Genomic DNA, 22,789 nt, shown 5'->3' with positions numbered 1-22,789 from the left:
CCTTGTCTCCTGCAGCCTTGTCTGCCCCGCACTTCCTATTGCCTTGTTTGAGGAAGCTCCCGGTTTTAGTATACACCTTACTTGCTTTGTTTTGAAGTGTCTAATAGAGGTTCTGGAAGCTGATGACAAAAAGTTAAAAACTACACCTGCAGTAATATAAAAGTACATTTGCAGTTGTGCTGCCTGAATTGGAACTGCTGCCATAAAATGGTGTTTTGGTTTGCTGTGGATGTCAATAAGAGAAATTTTCTGAAAATGAGGAAAAGCTTTGATAGGTTTAACTATTATACTTGTTGATTAACTTCTATTGTTGGCAAACACTGTGATAAGTATTAGGTCATAAGAATTTAAAACTTCTCATACTGTCATGTGCTTGAAATGTGAGTATTCTATATTGTTTAAGTACATGACTCCTTGCTAAACAAAACGGTTGATTTTTTTAGGTAAACATATCTCAAGATACTTTTGTATTTGCATTGATCCTTCTAGCCTTGAGCGTTTGTGACACTGTACCAGAATGCATATTGTGTTATCTACTTACAGAGTTGACGATACGAAATATGTTGTGTGACTCTGCACAGTGGTTAGGGAGCGATCTTCTACTTTATTTTTCAGATGTTTATAATTCAAGGTATTCATTAGAGAAACGGATTTTGCTTTAAAGTGCACTAAAGAGTGGAATTTGCTCCAGTTCAGGAGATCTGCAGATCTAGAGGACTATATAAGGCTTCTGTTTTAGTGTTTACTACTTTATTGGTGGGTAAATCTTACTTGTAATTTAAGAGTAGCTTTATAGCTTATTCAGGAAAGAATATTTATTGAAGTCAAAGGAATGTCATGCTTCAGTGCTTTCCTGAGTATATTGAGGGAGACTTCAGCATATATGCAGATGTTTTCTTGAACTAGGACTTTAAATGATTTTATAAAATTAAAGGGTAATATCATTGTGGACATTATTGAAAATTCAGATCAGTACTATTATTATTATATACAAATTTCATTTGGTAGTATCACATACTACCATAAAATTCACCTCTTCAAACTGACCCTTTGCAGTCATTATAACTAATTTAGTAGAAATGTAGACACTGTCAGTTCAGAAACACTGGTTCTTCTAATATTTAGCACAGTTACTTCTTCAGAGGAGGATAACTGTGATTTTTGCTTGTCTCACCTCAGTCATGAAGATACCCACCTTGTATAGTGTCCTTTGTGATGGAAATTAATTAATTCCTGATCCCACTGGTAGTAAGTTTATGCTTTGTAAAAGAAAGTTTATTGATAGTATTTAATGGCTCTATTTGTGTGGTTCTTTTCACATCACATAACTCTACATAAAAACAAAAAAAATCATATGAAATCTAAAGCAGTAGCAGGAATTTAGGGACAGTATTGCACAGCAGAGGAGATAAAAAATAAAACAAAATCCAAATAGCAATAGTAATAGCAATACTAAATTGATTTTCTTTATTTAATTCATACTATATCTGCATTAATACATTAAATATTTTTCATTATTACTCAGTATTACTCATTACTAAATATTAAAGTGAAAACCTGGCATAGTCAGATGAATTAGTACACCCAAAATCTAGGGCTTTGTAGAAAAAAATGCATCTTGAATGTTCACTACAACCCCTAGAAATAAAACATGATATTACCTTTGAGTGATCTAGAGAAAAAGAAAATCTCCTTGATGGTGGCTGGTCATGCATTTTCTGCAATCAGGACTGCAGTGTTTCCCAAATCATCAGGTCAAATGCACAAAGACATAGGCCTCTTCCAGAAGGAGCATTTCCATGGCTTCTTGGCTGAATGTGGTCTTGTGCGGCCTTAAGAATGCTGGGTCTGCTACTGAGTTAAATCTTCTGGTGGAAATTTTTGTCAGGAGAGGGTTCTATGGATTTAGCCCTATGAGTTTATATCAGCCAATTTATATTCACCCAACTATTCACATATGATGAAAGAAAATTCTAAGAAGTTGATAGATTTTTGTTGTGAAATTTTCAAGATAATGTCTATATTTATTCAAAATTACTTTTCCTTCCAGAAATGTTTTCTTTTTCAATTTTTAGAAGTTGGGTCAAATTGCATCTATTCAAATACCAGAGAAAACATTTCAAATATTTTGACAAATTTAGAAGGAAAAAAATCAAAACACCTTTTTCGTGCCTTTGGTTTTCTTTTAGCAGTAGTGAACTGGAAATCACATACTCATACAGTTATAATTCACTAATACTGGAAAACATTTTAAAACTTGTGGGGATGAGGCTCTGATTTTATCCCAAGACTGATATGGACTGGTGTTTGTGGTTCACATTGTCTTTGGTAATTTGACTGTGCAATTTTTATAGGAGTACTATTTCTTAAAATAACCACTTTTTATTTTAGAAGAAAGCAATTCATCATGGACTGATTGAATTAATAAAGTAAATATCTAGACTTAACGAGACATAGAAAGTGCAAGTTCCTCTAATGTGTTCTACCCAGTGTTGGAGCATTTTTGCTAGAAATGGGATCACTGAAGTACTGGTACAAAGGGTGAGGAGATAAAACCTTACTCAGTCACCCTTTTAATCAGGCTTTGAGAAGTACAAAGTCCTATGTTTTAAAAGGCTTATATAGACCATTATTAATTAGTAGACCTGATAGATCAGTAGAACTAAGGTATGACAGCAACATGTAATTGATAAGGAGACTTGGAGTGATTATTGCCATAATGTTGATGAGCAGATGTTAGAGCTTCTCGGTGTCACAACTTCTCCCCATTACAGCAATGTCTTCACTAGACACTGCACGTTACACCCAAGAAATCAATGACTGAAAGCTGAATAGATAAATGACATATCTTGTACTGTGCAGACCTGTAACAGTGCCCGAAAACCTCATAATGTGCCTTATCCAGTGGCCTGAGCTGGTTTTTTTAGTAGATTTGAATGAACATTACAGCTTAGTCTCATTCTCTTTCAAAATTAAAGAAGAAAAAGATATTTTCTGTTACAATCTTTATTTGACAAAATGAAGTAATTGGTACTGGAAATCAGTGAGCAGTCAGGAATTGTAAGCACTGTCCTTAGTAAAAATTATTTTTGAAGGCACAGACAGTTCTATAGAATAAAAAATTTAATTTGATGAGAAATCGTGGTACCACTTTAATGCCACTATTCAGCCTTCTGCAATGAAAGATCTCCACAGGTCTCTATTTTTCCAATTTAAAATAAACCCTATCCTGGAATTAGAGTAAAGCAAAACACCTGTTTTCAAGTTTGTAGATTAAAACGTCAGGGTTTTAGCATAGTTATATCAAAATATGCAAGTAGATGTTCCAAAATCAGAAAAATCCTTGAAAGTTTTCTCAATGACTGCAATTTCTTAATAGCTTTTTAAAGAGCTTCTTTTTTTTTTTTTTTTTTCAGATTGTAAAAATAATCCTTAGCTTTTTAGGCTTTAGACATTTTTATGCTGCATATTATATGTGATGGGCACTGGCAAAAGTCAGAAGACATAGTTACTCTGATCAACCTAAGTTTCCTTATAAATTGGAGAAAATACTGTAACTGTATAAAGGATGTATTAAGGATTTTGACAATCTACTTCTCCTTATGTTTGAAAGTAAACTTAAAACATTTCTTGAATTATAACTGCAATAAATAACCAACGCATACATTGTCAATGATAATGCCTGATTGACCATGTATGCAGAATAAATGTAAGAGGTTTTTATTTCTTATTTAAGAGAGAAGGATGGCTGAGCAGATATCTATTTATTTATCTAAAAATTATTTTATCATTGACAATTGGTTTGTTTAGTCTGTCCTTGAAGTGATTTTAGTGGTAAACACTCATTACTGCCTTGCTCTTGGAACATGGTATCAATTCTTCAGATGAATATGGTTATTCTTAAACAAATATATTAATTAGTTATCCTTAAACAAATATATTAATTTTTCATCAATACACATTTTCCAAGTCTGAACAAGCACTACATTTACATTCATACGATCCTCATTTTACCATAGCACTGTAAAGTTTTGGCCTAGATTAATGGGAAGCAATGAGAGAGAGAGAAGAAAGAATTAATATACAAGTCACTCAGACTGTTAGGAGAATTCTGTTCATACTTGTAAATCATTACAAATTCATACTCAGATTTTATCTTCTACACAAACTACTTGACTGCTTTTGAACATCTACTTTTTTCATACATAATGTGGAGACATATCTGTCTATAACAACAAGTCAAATTACTTTTGACTATTATTTTTTTTATAGCAAATATTAATTAACTTCCCATTCATAAGTGTGAGCTTCCCTGGTACACCACAAAAACATTCCTTGGTAAGAGTACATTCCTATTATACTTCATTCTTTTTCTGAATGGAGAGGAGATAGTATGGCATGGTACATGAAATGTAAGAAGGAACCTAGAATGGGGACACAAGCCAAATGAATCCTGTAAGTCACACTTGGTTGAAAATAGGTCAGTAATTGTACAATTTTTTCATGTAAAATGAAAGTAAACTAACAGAGAGCTTGAAAAGGTCAATTAATTAATTTAATTTAAAATCTCTTTTTTTTCTACTAGCCTTATTTCCTAGAATGATTTTGATAATGACTAGGAAGTAAATGAAATGGAATTGAGGCCTTATGTGTCCTCTTTGTCATAATCATTAACTGTTTTTTTTCTTTTTATATTTTTCATATCTCATTGTTCTGCAAATAAAAATCCAGTCAGTTTCTGGATTATACATTTTATACACTCCAAAATATGCTTTAGTGAAATAAGTATGACTGAATTCAACTAAATTGTGAACCAGCTTAAATTCTTCCTCCTATGAGATAAAGAGGTTTAGAGAAAGAGAGAAAGTTTAGAGAAAAAGGTCACAGTGGACTACTTACGGCAACTTGTAGCCTTAACAGAACAATATATTATCAAATGAAATCATGTAGTTTCATGTTTAAATCTTGGAAGAAGAAAGATTCAGGGGCAGAGTTTACTGACTCAACTCCTTTTACAAATGTTTTTCACTTATTCTTACATATCTTAAAAGGTGACTCTATCAATCAGAATTACTAATGCTGCGACTTTCCCCTTCTCCCCTGTTCCTGACTAAAAAAAGCATATTAAACAAGGTGGAGGGCAGCTGTAATTTTTTGCACTTTGTCCATCACTTCAACATTTAACTTTTCAACACAGAATACATGCCTGTAGGTTTCTGCTTTGGCTATGACTATTCTGAACAGTGTGACCACTACATAAGAGAAGAGAAGGATGAATCTCCTATGAAGGCTAAGAATACGGTGTGATTTCTGTGATGGAATTCAAGACATCAGAGTCTTGATCTAAACTATCACTGCATAGACTGCAAGTCACATCCCTTCTGCGAAATAAATACTACTTACCAGTTCTAAGATATAAAACATTTCAGAAGTGCGAAAGGTTCATTAAAGAAGCCCATGTTAAAGGTGAAGGTTTAGATGGCAGTTTAAAGGGATGAATTATTTGCTCTGGTGTGTGTGTGTGTGTGTGTGTGTTGATATGCTGTCATCAGATTGTTACTACTCTATAGCAACCAGTGTGGAATGGGGAGTATTGTGTATAAATCTAGGTTTACATTTTTCTTAAAGAATCTCTTTAAGTTAGCTTAGCATGGTGGAGTGACTCCATTTGGAAGCATCGTAGTATAACTGCATGTAATTAAATGTACTGGAATAGGTTATCAATATACTGATTCCTATGTATAAATTAAATAATAGAAATCCTCCATAGATTAATTTGTCAGGCTTTCTCACAAGCAGCAGCGTGATAGCTTGTGTGTTATGAAACATGAAAACACAACAGAAATGGGACAAATATATGCTAGTTCAAGACATTTGCTTGGTATGTCACTCTGTAGTAGCCATCCAAAGATTCCTCCAGCTCTTTGCAGAAGTGCAATCACTAGAGAAGCAGCATGGTGCAATCTTCAGTCTGTGTAAGACCAAGTAAAATCAACCCTTAAAGGGTTTATAGGTAATAAAGCCAGAAAGATGGAAGAAGTTTGTTCTCTGAAACCCACCATTTGTGTGACCTGATAAGTCTTCACTCTGTTATAAAGGATTTGAATGTTATGTTTCTGCTTCGAAGTACAGCATTTTGCATGGGTGCTCTTGTGCCTCTGCTGTACCACTCTGGGGAGGTCCCTGGAGTTCCCTTTCAGTGCTGTATTTTGCAGACATACCACGGAAAAACTAAAGATGGGAACAAGAACAGCAGGGGCTTTTGTGGGAGACTGAAGGAGGACTAAGAGCATTTTTAGGTGAAAAGGTGATTTACATGTGTGTTCCTACCTCAGAAATGCAAGCGGCCCTGTGGGAAAACGTAAGCTTGTGCTTATTGAAGACTTAAGAGTTCCAATACATACTTTTCCTCTGTGACTGTCAGGAAGGTTAGATCTACAACCCTTGCTACATAGCTTTGGCTAAATTTAACTGTTCGATTCTTGGAAAGACATATCCATAGGATTATAACACAGCTGTGGAAAATACTACTGTTGTTTTGGTAGGTGATTTATGAGATAAGGTTACCCAAAACCAAATTTCTTTATTTTTACATACATATAGGCTGTTGTAGATGATGTTAGGATCTAGAGAAAGAGGGAGGTGTGCAGCTGAACAGTGTCAGGGAGCAGTCATAGCACCAGCCAGTGCTAATAAAGAGGCCAGTTCCTCTACCACTGTCACCTGCTTGTGTGACTAGGACACAGCAGACGAACACATAGCAAACTTTTCCTCTTTCTCCTGTAAAGATGTGTCATTGCAATGAATTGCAAAGCAGTTACGGTTTGGTATGTGAAAGCTGCGTGCCCTTGCTTACATTTGCTGCTGTATTTCAGTCACACGCTTATTACAAGGTGTCCTGTTTCTATTCCCCCTGCAGGTTCAGGTCCTTCGCAACGCAGGGGAAGAAGTGACCCTAACCGTATCCTTTCTGAAAAGAGCACCTGCTTTTCTCAAACTGCCACTGAATGAAGATTGTGCATGTAAGCCTTTATTACTTGACTGGAAGAAAACTCTGCTCAATGCACATATGAACACTTGCGGTTTATGAACCTACTGTGCCTTGAGAGTGATTGACAGAAGCTTTTTCAGCTAGTGTTCGCCTGAATATGAGCTGCTCATCTTGCCAGGTCCTGTATTAACATTCACCTCAAGCAAAAGATTATCATCTTTGTTTGACTAACTAACCACCAGGCACTTGGTTTATGTGAATCCGGAAAGTTGCAATTAAGTCAATGCAGTTCTATTAATTTACAGTAGCTTACATTCAGGTGCATTGTATTTAAAAGCCATTTTTGAGGCATCATCAGAGACCACTTCAATTTGGAAGAGCTTTGTTTTCTAAATGTGAAAATGAGATTGTATATTTAGAGGGCTTAACTTCTCAATTTAAAATTCAACCAGAGGCTTTGGTGAAGGTGGCTCTGTACCTAAAAATAAATTAATCTAGCTGATTAGTATTTTGTTTAAGTCCAATAGAGTTTTAGTCAACTAACCCCATAAGAAACATATGGAGACAGCTACCTTCCTTTAATTATATTAAATTATAAGTGTGGGTGCATAATTATAAAAAGTTGCAGCATACCTAAACATCTATGTATGTGTGGGCCTCTGGCTTTAGTCACTCCTTTCTTTTTGCTTCCATCTCCCAAAAGGGTAAAATTAATTGCTTAATTTTTAAGTAATGAAACAACAGGTATTTTATTTGAATGCTACTTAACTTTCAATTTTAAGTTAGTAGAACTCAAATAAACAGAATTATAAAATGATCTTTTAGTATAGTCATTTGTTGAGGTAGTGTCTTTACCTTTCACCCACCTATCATATTTTAGTAAGATTAGAGAAAATATAGAACGGTAAAAGTATTTTCGTACTCTTATGTAAAAACATATTCCAGTAACTCCTTGCTCCTTTTACGAAAGTAGAGACAGAGTACAGAGTAATGAACAGAAACATGCATTTGAATAGAGCGTATTATATATTACATATCAGATGTCTCACTGTAACTTCCTAAACTGGTGCAAGAACAGTTGAAACTGTAAACTTCTTAGCCTATAACAAAAGCATTGACATTGTCTGACTAGTTGCTTCCAGTGAAGAACAAATGAGAAAGTTCACACTTTCCTTCTGTTATCACATTTGCAAAATACTTTGTTTTGTCTTCCTTACCAAGCAGAGTATTAACATATTTTTAGCAAAGCACCAGGGAAAGGTGTCTTGATCCAAAGTAAGCTCCACTCAAACCGCAAGATAGATGTTGGCCACTTTAGAGTTTGAGGTTAGGATGCTGACTTATAATATGAGGCTGAATGGAGAAAATATATACATGTCAGACGAAACTAAAAGGAGGGGGGGATGCATACCTGCACACACACAGAAATTTGAACTTCAGTGTTATAGATTAATGAAAATTTTTCTGTGTATTCATGTTTGTACTAGGTGCCCCCAGTGACCAAAGCAGTGGCACATCTTCCCCACTGTGTGACAGTGGTTTGCATCTCAACTACCATCCCAACAATACGGTAAGAGCTTACATTTCCTTGATGTGATTACATAGGAAAATAGCACCAGAAGAGTGAAGTGAAAATAACAAATAGAAGACAGCAACATAGAAGGAGCTGTAATTAACATTGGAGATAGATGGTTCCACAGAGGGCAAAAACTGTTGCCAGATACTGTGGCCTGGAATTAAACTAAGACAAATCAGACCAGCAGAGATTATGCCCCAATAGACATGATGATTACTATTTTTATTTGCGCAATAGGGACTTTACAAAAGCTTGTTCTTCTAGCTCTATTTGGACAGCATAAGAATTTAAATAAAATATATTTAAAAATGGCAAAAAACAGTGTCAGAACATTTTTTTCCAAGGTGTTTGTTTAATTTATTATTTAGAATTTTTGGAAAAGCTTCTTTCAACTTCTAATAAAAAGATACACTTTTCATTTTCTTGAAAGGAGGTTACTGAGGTGTGTGTTTGTGCCTGTTTTTTAAGGTTTGTGCATTTTACTTTTAGTAGCTAGTATTACAAATATTAGTAAAGAATGATAACATTATGGAGGAAAGTCCCTTTAGGATGAAATTCTACATACAAATCTATATTCAGATTTTTAGTAAGAGATGCCTTTGTTTTCTTTATAGTGCAACAAAGAGATATTAACAATTTTCTTACTCAGAAAATCCAAAACGTCTGTTTTTTTATACAGGTCTGATGGGACTTTTGGTGTGTATTTGACTGTGTGATAGATGAAGACAGTTGCATGAAATAAAAAGCACTGAATGAATAAACTAATAAACAGCATATTTATTGTAGCTATGTAAAAAATTTGAGAGTGTTAACATTGTTCAACAGACCTAGCCATTTCTTTTTCTGGCTTACCTTAATATTCTATTTAACAAGTAAACTTTTTAAACAGAAAATGAGAGACTGAAAAGTCAATAGCAAAGATTTTAAGGCTATTTATAATCTGAAATTTTTGGGATTTATGCATGTTTATATGAGCTGTAATTCATAAAAATGAGATATAAACAGTAGCATCAAGAACGTATGTTAGTCAAGTAGTATTAATAAAAATATGAAAATACAACAACATCATAAGTAACAACTTATCTCAACAGCTATTGTATGTATGTAAAAAGGCTGTTGCAGCAGATCTTAAGGTTATCCTGCTAGCCACCTCAAATCTAGTTGTGCTTTTAGGATAAAAATCATGTTTACATTTGTGAATCCTGTTTCTACAAGAGTCAAAACTGATCTAAATTAGCTATAATTTGTATTTGAACTGATAATAATTTACTGAAACATAAGTCTTCTTCTTTCAGTTAAAATAATATAATCAGCTATCATGAGTCTATAATTCTCATGATCCCTAAATCAGATTCTTCTAATGAATACAAGAATGTGGGTCTTACCTCAGATATGCCCTTGTAATAGGGAATGAATGTTTCATAAAACCAAATGAGACCTATGTTCCTAAACGTAAAAAATAATTCCTGAATTATGTACAACTCTTACGTCACGGTCCTTCCCTTCTCCCAGGAGATTCTGCAGTATATCTTACTGTTCATGGTCATAGTCTATGTCTTAACTTACAGCCTTGGTGATTGACATGAAGGAGACCTTCTGACTCAAAAATTTGGAGTAGACGAGATTTCTTTGGTCTTTTTTCAACAACTGGTAGGGTTATGAAAGCTAAAGGTGAGGTTAAGATTCGTATTGCAGCTGAATCTAGGCCTACAGTTTACATTTAAACCTTTTGTTGCATTTCAGCATTTTTCCTATGCTTAATCACAGTTGAAAAAAAATTCCTGGAAGCAGATAGAACATTTAAAATTCAAGGCATTATTCAGAAAAACATCCTAGCTTAATCTTTCTATCCAGTCACTTATTTATTTGGGCTGAAACTATGGAATATTTCACTAGAGATTCAATGTTTCAGATATGTGAATCTACTTATGAAAGCCCTTCTGTTCAGCTAAACTATTGTTTGTAATGATCTTTTCTCTACAAAAATTGTATTTTTTTTGTTTTATTTTATATACATAAAAGATATATGAACATATGTCTAAAAATAAAGTCCAGCTTGGACTACATAGGTCTCAGCACTCCATAGATTATAGAATTCCACATATCTTTGTAGAAAATCACATCACAAGGTATAATTTTTTTTAACATTTATTTTATAAAAGATACAGGTAAGAAAAAAGGTGAAGCCTGAGGCAAAAAAAAAAAAGTCTAAGTAATGTAGAATCAATAGCTACAATTTTACTGATACAGTGAAGGTACTACATACATTTCAGATATTACAGAATCACAGAATCAGAGAATGGTTTAGGTTGAAAGGGACCTCTGGAGATCATCTAGTCCAAGCCCCCTGCTCAAACACGGTCATCTAGAGCATATTTCCCAGGATCGCACCCAGATGGGTTTTGAAGATCTCCAGCGAAGGAGACTCCACTACCTGTTCCAGTGCTCTGTCACCCTCACAGGAAAAAAGATCTTCCTCAGGTTCAGATGGAACTTCCTGTGGTTCAGTTTATGCCCAATGCCTCACATCCTGTCACTGGGCACTGCTGAGAAGAGTCTGGCCCAATCCTCCCGACATTCTCCCTTCAGATACTTGTACACGTTGATGAGATCACCTCTCAGTCTTCTCTTCTCCAGGCTGAACAGGCCCAGCTCTCTCAGCCTTTCCTCAGAGGAGAGATGCTTCAGTCCCCTAATCATCTTTGCAGCCCTCCGCTGGACTCTCTGCAGTAGTGCCATGTCTCTCTTGTACTGGGAGCCCAGCACTGGACACAGGACTCCAGGTGAGGCCTCCCCAGGGCTGAGGAGAGGGGCAGGGTCACCTCCCTCCACCTGCTGGCAACACTCTGCCTAAGGCAACCCAGGATCCCATTGGCCTTCTTGGCCACAAGAGAGCATTGCTGGCTCATGGTTTAACTTGTTGTCCACCAGCACTCCCGGGTCCTTCTCGGCAGAGCTGCTTTCCAGCAAGTCAACGCCCAGCCTGTTCTGGGGCATGGGGTTATTCCTCCCTGGATGCAGGGTCCTGCATTTGCCTTTGTTGAACTTCAGGAGGTTCCTCTCCACCCAGCTCTCCAGCCTCTCCAGGTCCCTCGGAATGGCAGCACAGCCTTCTGGTGCATCAGCCACTCCTCCCAGTATAATACAATCAGCAAACTTGCTGAGGGTGCACTCTGTGCCTTCCTACAGGTCATTGATGAATACATTGAACAAGACTGGACCCAGGACTGACCCCTGGGGGACACCGCTAGCTACAGGCCTCTAACTAGACTCTGTGCCACTGACAGCCCTCTGAGCTCGGCCATCCGGCCAGTTCTCAATCCACCTCAGTCTCCACTCATCCAACCCACACTTCCTGAGCTTACCTAGGAGGATGCGATGGCAGGCAGCGTCACACGCCTCGCTGAAGTCCAGGTAGACACCATCCACTGCTCTGCCCTCATCTACCCAGCCAGTCATTCCATCATAGAAGGCTATCAGATTGGTCGAGCATGATGATGAGCTGTCCCATCACCTTTCCAGGGATGGAGGTGAGGCCGACAGGCCTGTAGTTTCCTGGCTATTGGAAGAAGCCCTTCTTGTTGTCCTTGACATCCCTTGCCAGATTCAATTCCAACTGGGCCTTAGCCTTCCTTGTCGCATCCCTGCACACTCTGACAATGTCCCTGTGTTCCTCCCAAGTGGCCTGTCCCCTTTGCCACATTCTGTGTACTTCCTTCTTCTGTTGGAGTTTTGCCAGGAGTTCCTTGCTCATCCACACAGGTCTCCTGCCTGCTTTGCTCGACTTCTTCCTCAGAGGGATGCACTGCTCTGGAGCCTGGAGGAGGTGACGCTTGAATATTAACCAGCTTTCTTGGACCCCTCTTCCTTCTAGGGCCTGATCCCATGATATTCCCCTAAGTAGGTCCCCGAAGAGGCCAAAGTTTGCTCTCCCGAAGCCTAGGGTTGCGATCCTACTTATTGCTCTGCTCCCTTCTAACAGCATCCTGATCATTTCATGGTCACTGCAGCCAAAGCTGCCCCCAACCTTCACCTCTCCAACTAGACCTTCTTTGTTTGTTAGTACAAGGTCTAGCAATGCACACCTCTCCTCGTTGGCGTCTCCACCACCTGGGTCAAGAAATTATCATCAATCCTCTGCAGGAACCTCCTTGACTGTTTGTGCCTAGCTGTGCTCTCTTCCCAGCAGACATCAGGGTGGTTGAAGTCTCCCATGAGAACCAGGGCCTGTGATTGTGAGGTTACTTCCAGCTGTCTGTAGAAGGCCTCATCGACTTCCTCTTCCTGATCAGGTGGCCTGTAGTAAACCCCCGCAACAGTGTCACCCATGTTACCCTGCCCTTTAATCCTTACCCATTGGCTCTCAACTTGCTCTTCATCCACCCCGAGGCAGAGCTCCATACATTCCAGTTGCTCCCTCACCTAAAGGGCAACTCCACCACCTCGCCTTCCCGGCCTGTCTTTCCTAAAAAGCACCCAGCCATCCATGACAGCATTCCAGTCATGTGAACTGTCCCACCATGTCTCTGTAACTGCAATGACATCATGGCCCTGCGACCTCACACAGATCTCTAACTCTTCCTGCTTATTCCCCATGCTGCGTGCATTGGTGTACAGGCATTTCAGAGAGCCAGTCAAGCACGCAGGCTTCCCAGGAGAGGTGCAAGAGGTTCCTCCATAGCCGTGTTCCGTGTGCACTCCCCTGGCTGCATGCACCCGCTGGAGGCATCCTGACTTGAGTGGTGTTATTACTGAGTACCATGTCACTATTCCAATCCCCTTCCCCCATCTTGCCTAGTTTAAAGCCCTCGTTACCAGGCTGGCCCACCTGTTGGCAAAGACGCGTGTGCCCCGCTTGGTGAGGTGGATCCCATCTCTCCCCATCAGCTGTCGATCTTCAAACAAGGTCCCATAGTCATAGAAACCAAAGCCCTGCTGCCAACACCAGTGGGGCAGCCAGCTGTTAACTTGGAAAACTCGCCTACTCCTCCTCCCATCCTTTCCCCTCACAGGCAAGATTGAGGAGAAAACGACCTGGGCTCCCAGACCCTTCACCACCATTCTCAGAACTCTGAAGTCCTGTTTGATGGTTTCCAATTTGCCTTTCGTGTCGTTAGCGCCCACATGGAAGATCAGCAGAGGGTAGTAGTCCGATGCATGGACAAGCCTTGGCAGTCTTTCCATGACATCTCTTATGCGAGCTCCTGGCAGGCAGCAAACCTCTCTAGACAGGAGGTCAGGTTGGCAGATATTCCATGATATTCCATGATATTTCAGATAGTCTACATATTCCATGTGAGATGCATGCTTCTTCAAGATATAACATCTTGACTAGCGCTATTTCATGAAGCACTTTGTGAAAAAGGGACAAGGTATTGTTTTGGGCTTTTTTTTTAAACAAATTTTGAACATTTTACTCTCTAAAAGCATTTCTCACTCAAATCCAGTGTCTACATTCATTAAAAACCATTAGTGCAATTAGGCTGTGGATATTTAAATACTCATTTTTCATAGATATGATGAAGGCATGATTAAGTTGAATTTTATTTTGAATAATGCCTTGTGTAAATAGGTCAAATTCAAATATTAATTCATAAGCATTTAGGTTTGCATGAACAATTTTCAGTACATGGGATAAATCTCATTCACAGTTACCAGGCTTTGATGTGAAATTAGTATAGACAGGTGTATGTAAATATGTATAGGGCCACAGGAAGCAAATGAAACAGCGTCATACAGTGAATAATTTAGAAGAATCCTGAATAAATGTGAAAAAATAATATCTGGTAAAGTGATATGTTATAAATATTCATTTTTATTACTGATTAGTCATCTTAATAAGATAATGCAATTTATTTTCCCCAGGTTTTTAGGATACTGTTCCGTATGCTTCCTCTAAGCATATCGATATTTAGGTTAATATAAGTTTGGTGTTTTTTTTCATGAAAAACTCCAGTGCTAATTAAAGCTGATGCAAAAGGATTTGGGGAAAGTGGAAGACTGTGCTAAATGAAACATGAAGTCTTTGAAATCTCTTTCTCTCTCTCCAAATCTGCTAAAGATTTATAATGAAGCCTGAAAACTGAGAAGGACCTTTTAAATGTTTTTCAGGATACATTATCATGTTCCTCATGGCCAGCATCCCCAGGACTTAGGTGGGAAAAAAGGTGGTGTGATCTGCGATTAATTCCACTTCTTCATTCACGTTTTTCCCAGTACCTCCCAGGATCAGATTTGTGCAGGTAAAGAAGTTCAGAAAGTTGAAACTACTGACTTCTTGGTGGAAAGTAACAATTCCTAGGAAGCTGTCTTTTTAGGGGAATAGCATTATTAGTTCCACCATAGATGCTGGGGACACAGAACATAGGAAATGTCTTAATGGTCCATGTAGCTCCCTCTAGCCCTGTATCCTGCTCTAACGTCAACCAGGACTGGATATGTGGGGAAGACATGTGATCTTCCTCCTTGCACCTATGGTCAGCAATTTTCTCAGTCTGTGTTTGCACTTAGGTCATCATATTTAATTAGTACTGATGGTTCTGTCCTCAAAAACTTCTTTTTTTGGCCTTTGCAACGTGCTGTGTCATTGAACTCTACAATGTAATTATGTTAGGTTTTTAAAAAGCACTTCCTTTTGTTTATATTAAGTCCCTTGCCTGATATTTTCGGGGGAAATAACATTCTTGTTAGGTAGCAGCAAGGGCCAGCTAAACCCCAAGGGAAGGGGAGCCAGGTGTGGAGGGTGCCAACAAGGCCGGCCAAGGTGATGTTCTCATGGACAAGGGTCCATCTCTCCACTCCACGAGGGAGCAGGGCAGGCTGGGCGCAGCCTCAGGCATCACGCAAGCGATGCGGCAAGTCTGAGGTCAAACCAGGAGGGCAGTCCACAGGTGGGGACCCGAATCAGAGGGGTATGTGGGCAGGCATAGGCAGGGCTGCAGTGAAAACTGGGTGAGGAGCACAACCAGGGCCTAAGCTCGCGAGTGGTGGTGCCCACAGCTCTTTCACTGTGGCCTCAGCCTAGGTCCCGCAGCCGTGCCACGTCTGAGCTGGCCTCGACCACTGGTATCCAGGTCCTGAAGAGGGTGGACCCAGCAGCCAGACACTTATTTCATTAGAAATACTAAATAAGCATTCTTGATTGACCTTTCTATAATTCTAGATCTCTATCTTGTGTTTTCCTACCTGAAGGATCCTTGTTACTTTCTCCTTTCAGGGAAACCATTCTGTAGCGCTTATTATCCTTGTTGCTTTCTCTGTTTCTTTCTTAATTCTAATATATCTGCTACGCAATAAGGTGACCAGAACTACCAGCAGGATCCCTCCTGATTTATATAAAGGCATAATAATGTTTTCCATTTTGTTCTCTCTTCTTTTTCTGATACCTCCTAACAACCTGCTGCCTTCTGACTGACACTGAGCACTGAGCTGACAGTTTTCAGAGAACTATTTGTTAGTAACTCTTGCATCTCTTTCTTGAATGTTAATAGCTCTAGTAGGGCTCTTCACTGTATATATATAGCTAAGGTTATTTTCTTCCATGTGTTACTTTGCATTTATTAACGTTGAATTTCACTGCAGTTTTATCTTCCTGTCACTGTGAAAGCTGTCTGCAGCTCATAGTCAGCTTTAGATTTATTGCATCATAGAGTCCTACAACTTGTCCTTGTTTAACTTGATATTTCACTAGTAAATCTATTGCTATCAAAATAATCTTAATAGAAATCAGAAAGGAAAACAAGAATATTCTGGAATTATTACCATTTTTCAACTGATATGCATTTAAAGTGAAATGAAAGTAGATACAAAATGCAACAAGAAAGGTATATAAATAAAATCATAATTATGAAAAGATTTAAATACCTAAGTATTGTATTAATTATTTTCACCATATATATATGTATGTATGTATGTATGTATGTATGTATGTATGTATGTATATGTATATGTATATGTATATGTATATGCAAACGTACATACACACATATATACATATGCATAGATACAGATACAGATATAGGTATACATATAAATGAAATTTTTGTAGTAACAACCTCTGTGAGTTCTAGCTTGTAGGTCATTAACTAGAGGACAGCTGTGTATAGATTCAGAGTCTGTTAGTCCATTATTTCTATCTCTACTCATTAGAAAAGTTTTAAATTAAGCACATACGACTTATTAATTGTGATGCTGACTGTAATAAACACTAGCTTTGTTATATAGCCATCATGTCTGCCAGCCATTCTTTTTTTTACTTTAATGTTTGAATCTGGGAAGAATAGTGGATTGTATTAAACTTTGACTTCTCATCAGCTATTAATGGTTTAAAATTTCCCGTTCCTCCATGCAAACACACATACCAGCTACAGAGCACTGAGTCACATGTATTTACCAATAAACACCAAGCTTTTTCCTACATGTTTCCCCATAAACAGGCCTATATTTCATGCATTTCCTCTTGTAGTACTGCTACAAAATTAGTTAGTGGTATAAGTGTTACTATCAAAATCTAGTTATCGGCATACATGCTATATGTATGGAGCTAAGAATATACAAAAGTAATGTTTTAGCAGTCTAAGTCCAAGTTATCTAATGAATACAGAAAAGCCTTAGTCATATTTCTGTCAAGTTTAGGCAAAAAGCCTTCCTTTTTTTTTTAATTTTACTTTGTCCTCACCCCTCCATTGTTGCTGTAAGTCCTATAGTGATCTGTTGCCTTTTTCCTCCAGAGGTAGGTTTATGATGACTCACCAGTGTCAAGGTCTTTCCCAAAAGGAGTGTGATATTTCTGAAAAAAGGGAGGATGCGGGCCTATTCTTCAGCCGCAGTTTTAGGTTGGTTTGGGGTTATTTTATCACAGTGTGCTTGCTTCTTACTAGTTCTCAGCTAAGGTTTGCAAGTTGCATGGCAGCCTCAGTTAACACTCTGGGGTAATGCTTGTTATTCACCACGTAGGTTTTCAGTCTTTTCCCTAACTTATTCACAGAGTTTTATTCAAAACAGGTTAGGCAACATCACTTCACCACTAGATGACTGTTAAGCTATAACCAGCTCAGGCCAAGGCAGTGCCTGGAAAGTCTTGAGACCCTGCCCTATAGCATCAATAAAACACCTACAATTTTTGACTAGTAATTTACTTGTCTACATAATCCTTGATCTATTGACAAACAATGTCTGGTCCAGGAAGTCAAGGTGTGAGTGAAAGGCTACATTGGCTCATTGACTGTACTGAAGAGAAGCAGAGTATAGACAGCACAGATGCAGGAGTTATTGTATTAAACTCTATGAAAACCGTCAGGTCAATGTTTAGCAGTAGTTGAAAGGGAAATAATTAGCAGTGTGAAGCCTAAAAGGGCTCAGAATCATAATGGTTGAATTTGCGATCTTTTCTGCTGTATGCTTGAGATAAGATGTACCATTGAATGGAACTACTCACGTGGAAAATTTAAGATATTTATAACCATTTGTAGATTCAGGGCTCTAAAATTCAGTTTCTGTATTAGTAACACACAAGCTTCATGTGTACATTATAGAACCTGTACATTACAGAGAAATTTTATTTTTAGGCGGTGACGATATGCCTGAGATTCAGATTTCCAGAAAACAAATTTACAAGTGTATTTGTACTACAATGAGTATCAAAATTCATACTCATACCTTGAATAACTGTGTTAACCGTGTTATGCTATGTAACATGAAGGAGTAAGAGTACTGCTGTATGACAGTGAGGGGATAATGGAGTTTACTCTAAAGCATAAAAATAATATTTTATGTTGCTAGCAAGACTATAAGAGTATTTCTAATTAGTGTAAGAACTTTAAAATATGACTCGCTCTCAAAATGTTGTCAGAGAAAGATAACTTTTAAAAGGGACTGAAAACATCAAGACTATAAAGAGCAATATTAGGGAAAGGATATTGCAAATAATATTAAGGAAAGCAATGCGAAGTGGAAATTAATTCATTAAGTTTTCTGGAGCTGATGTTTACAAGGTTGTTCTCAATATGGAGAGGATGTTACATAATAACATTTTATGTTTTGGACTTTTAAGATATTAACACAGAAATACTTACTGTCATTATCAGATGCATTATTATTCCTCATAATCATACTCTGTTTTTTTAATGGAATATCTGAGATACATGAATTCCAGAGAGTATTCATGTAAAATTCTGGAAGGTATTCAGGCTAATCTTAGAAAGCTTATTAATTTCAAATATAACTCTTGAGTACCAGAAGGCACAGAAGCTATGATGTGTAGCTGAATAGGAAGTCATCTAATCTTAAGTATTTATTTTTGTTGTAGTATAAAGTTATTAATCAAGTTTTTTTTTTATTTAAAATGAAATATGTATTTAATATTGCTTTTTACATTCGTTTGGTGGTGTGGAGTTTGGCTGGTAGACTAATGCTAGAAAATAGCTTTACAATAATTTAAAGCTAAAAACGTCTACTGATCAGACACATTCAGAGATAGCGTGCATGTTGTAGTCTAGACTTCCTGACTCTTGGACAAGAGCATCCTAGGCGAATGCTTTTTGTGCATACGCAGATCAAAAACATAGGAACAATAAGGTTGATATGTCCTGAATATATCAGATTCACTGTGTTCATAGTGTAAGGGAAATCTGAGCATCAGAATTGAATCCAGGGAATCTGGAACATACTGTTTTTTCTACATTTGTGGAGGTTAATGTCACTCGTCTAATAGATTCCTTGCAATACTACTGTGCTCTACAGTAGGCTGAGGAGGCAGAAAGAGAATCCCGAAAATAATACTTTTTTAATTTTTTTTAAGAAGTAATCAACATTTTTCAGAGCATCATATTGTGATCTTTATGTAATAGATCATTTACCATTTTATTCTGGAAGAATTTCCTGTTATATTTATAGCCATTTAAAATAAAAGATATAGTAATAAATTGTATCTACATTATCTGAAGAAGCTTTAAATAAATCTTATGGAAAACTTTATCTGAATCATCGTGAAAATGAGTAGTTAGTCTTTCAAAGAAGTAGCTCTATCTTCCTACCTTTGAGGCTTTAAAGAAAGATCATTGGCTGTGTGAAAAGGCAACTGAACTGATAACTTAGCTGATAGATTTAGGTAGGGCAGTAGTCTCTGCATGAACATGTTAGTATATACATAAACATTATGCATTTAAGGATATGTAAGCCTTATCCTCCAGTCAGAGCTTGCTCTCATACCTGGATTGCTCAAAGCAAAGGCATGGTTCTAATCCATTTTTAATGCTTCTGCTGACAAGTAAAAGCCTTTACTTGACACAGATGCACCAGTGACCTTTATGCTAGGGACAGATATTAGCTGAACATTCGATATAACTTGAATCTAGTTTTAAGAGGTAAAAGATGACTTAGCAAAATGGATATCTATCTTGAGATGTCAGAAACTGTCATCAGTGACACCCAGTTTTGCACTGAAGATAACATTGACTTTGCATGAGCTATTCTTAAAGAATCTGAATGATATGTGCCTAATTTTCAACTATGAATTAACCCCTAATGGATGTGATTGCAGCAGAATGCCAGCAGTAGAACTTTGTATTCTCTATATGCTTAGTAATCTGTTATTTTGGGAGGTGGATTAACATTGAACTTTTTTGGTCCTGAAGCCGGAGACCTGTGAGCCTTCCAAAGGCTGTTAGCCAAGAAGGCTATTTACTGAGGAAATTAGCTCTGTTACTGGTTTGGCATCTGAAAGTTTTGTCTTGTTTTGTAATTGCTTGGCACTCGGCTATGGTAAGCCAGTCTATAATGCGTGGTAGAACGTTATGTGAGTTCCCAGCATGGTGCCGGTAGAGACAACCTGGGTGGGCACTACAGGATGGATGGATGGTTGATGGATGTCCTTTGCAATTCCACTGTATTCTGCTAATGATCCAACATTCAGAAATGCAATGTGAAAAATCATTATCATCTGGTGAATTTTGAATTCTCCAGCCTTTCCATAAGCATTTTAAAAGAGTACCATTTACAGTCACAATTCTATAACCAAAAGCAGCCAATGAGGGGTATTCAGACAGTTATTTTACTGCATTTAAACAATGTCTTAGAAAAATGAAACACAGTTGATGAGAAAAAGTGTATACCACAGAATTTTATGAAAGATTGCCTTCAGTGTCCAACACATATTTTCCTTCCCTTTAATCTGCAGTGATAGTACTAAATTGAGTATTAACTCTTTGGTATGTATCAGCTATTTCACTTATTTAGCTTTGACGACACACAGAGTTGCTCAAGATGGCATTGAGCTGTTCTGTGATATTTTATATAACTGTACCATCTATAGAAACTTAATATAGTCTGAGCTGACCTTTTAGCATGGTTGTTTTAATATGTCAGATATTTATAAAGCAGGAAAACCAGCAATTTATCTGTGTTCAGTGACTGACCTTCATTGTAGTTGAAAGAAAAGCTTTTCTACAAGTATTGTTAAGATGGTATGTTAAAACAGATGAAATTTTCTTCTGACCTGATCTGTTATGACATGTCTATAGGCAAAATGCGTTCCAAGTAATTGCTGTGGATGGGGTTTGCAGTGGAATAATTCAGTGTCTCTCTGCTGAAGACTGTATTGACTGGCTACAAGCAATAGCAACTAACATTTCCAACCTCACAAAGCACAATGTAAGTATGGATCCAAGTAAGCCGGAAGGTTTCCTGATCATATTTGATTACAATTGTCATAAAAGCCTAATGGGTTCAAACACAGAATTATCTGCATATAAACAATGCTTGAGGCTGCCTGAGAGAAGTCAACTCAAGTTTGTCATCAAATCGGACTGTGAGAAATCACTGAATGGGAAAACATTCTCCCCTACAGTCATATAATTCACTTCATCAGTATCAGAAATATACACTTCTTAGCAATACCAGCTAGGATTAGGAACGAGGACCTGTCATAGGAGAAAGCCAGGTGTGACGGGTAAGCACTTACAAAGCAAAAGGGAATTCTGCAGTTTATTGATAATTTTAAAAAGCACTTTTTAATAAAGTCTGTTACAATAAGATCTGAATTAGATATTAGGTCTGTTTAGGTATCACTGAAAACAAGGATAACGACAAGGTGCTTCCGTGGTATAAATACAGATGTTCAGCAAAGATTAAGTGCATTTATGCTTCATGCATTGTACTTTTATGGTTTGGTCTTGTGGGATAGATATCATTTGTACTGAAGCAAGGATAAACGTTATGCAGAAGTTTTACCAAACTACTAGGCAGTTCAAATGAAAGCTTTTCCAAATCCACTTAGGGTGTATTTTGCATTTGGTAGATGACATGCAGTTTTTCTTTTAGAGGTCTATCTGAGTTTTTTTCATTTTTTTCCCCCAAAAGTACAGAACACATGGGATAACTCCAATATTTTGAATTGAGTTATGACAAGGAAGCCCTTGAGGATTTAATTTCTATTTTCTCAGATTTTCTTAAATCTACTTAAGCCTCCCAAACTTCCCTCTAAATTTGCTTTTATTTCAAATACTGGGAACACATTGAAGAAAGTTGTATATCTTGGAGATATATATTCAAGATACGAAATTATGTTCCATCTGGCAGCAATATGTAAAAGTCAATGTATTATAAAAACATGACAGACATGAATTCATGCACCATCTGCAAACTTCCATGCAGTACAAGCCAACTTTATTGCTATTTATTCATCCTAACAATTCTATCGCTGTATAGAACTTCCTGTCTCACTAGGCATCCTGACAAAGAAGGGTGCTGTTTTTTTCTGTTACCGTCTTTAGTTCAGGCTATGAATGATTCTTGCTATCTAAAGTAGTGTATCTGATAACTTTATAACAATAGATGGATGCACTGAAATTTTATCTGATAACACTTTATGTAGCTCTGATGAGCCTCTAATCATGGTTTGCTTAGTATAACTTCGATTTTGGTAATGCATTGTTGTTCCATAATATACTTTAAGTGTTTTAAAAATGGGTGTAGTTTATAACTCTACACTAGTTTCTATAAATTACAGAAACAAATGGAGCTAATGCTTTAGAAGATGGAAACAGTTTATACAACTCTTAGGCAAATCTTTGTATTTCCTTTATCCCAATGACACCCTGTAGAGTAGCTGTGATTTAGAGTTAGTCAGGCTTTATGACCATTATCTATGAATATACTTTTAGAACTGCCCTAATTGTTCATTGCCAGTACGAATTTATGGAAACTGATAGGGCTCTCCTGTTCCT

At 37.3% G+C, this 22,789-nt stretch overlaps 1 protein-coding gene across 14 annotated transcripts in view; it reads left to right on the top strand.

Moving 5' to 3' along the window:
- SNTG1 (syntrophin gamma 1) overlaps positions 1 to 22,789 on the top strand; it is a 353,322-nt gene that overhangs the window by 225,579 nt on the left and 104,954 nt on the right. For all 14 annotated transcript variants that reach the window (XR_693802.2, XM_009673187.2, XM_068932745.1 and 11 more), the window contains 4 exons: positions 6,920 to 7,022; positions 8,479 to 8,561; positions 14,679 to 14,809; positions 21,086 to 21,215. Coding sequence is in view for 13 of the 14 variants with exons in the window: in XM_009673187.2 (XP_009671482.1) it covers positions 6,920 to 7,022; positions 8,479 to 8,561; positions 14,679 to 14,809; positions 21,086 to 21,215 (447 nt within the window). In the remaining variant the exon portion in view is untranslated. The remainder of the gene's footprint in view (positions 1 to 6,919; positions 7,023 to 8,478; positions 8,562 to 14,678; positions 14,810 to 21,085; positions 21,216 to 22,789) is intronic.

The sequence above is a fragment of the Struthio camelus genome, chromosome 2 (assembly GCF_040807025.1).
Source record: "Struthio camelus isolate bStrCam1 chromosome 2, bStrCam1.hap1, whole genome shotgun sequence".
NCBI lineage: Eukaryota > Metazoa > Chordata > Aves > Struthioniformes > Struthionidae > Struthio > Struthio camelus.
Note: the sequence above shows the minus strand (reverse complement) of the source record. Positions and strands in the feature narration are given on the sequence as shown.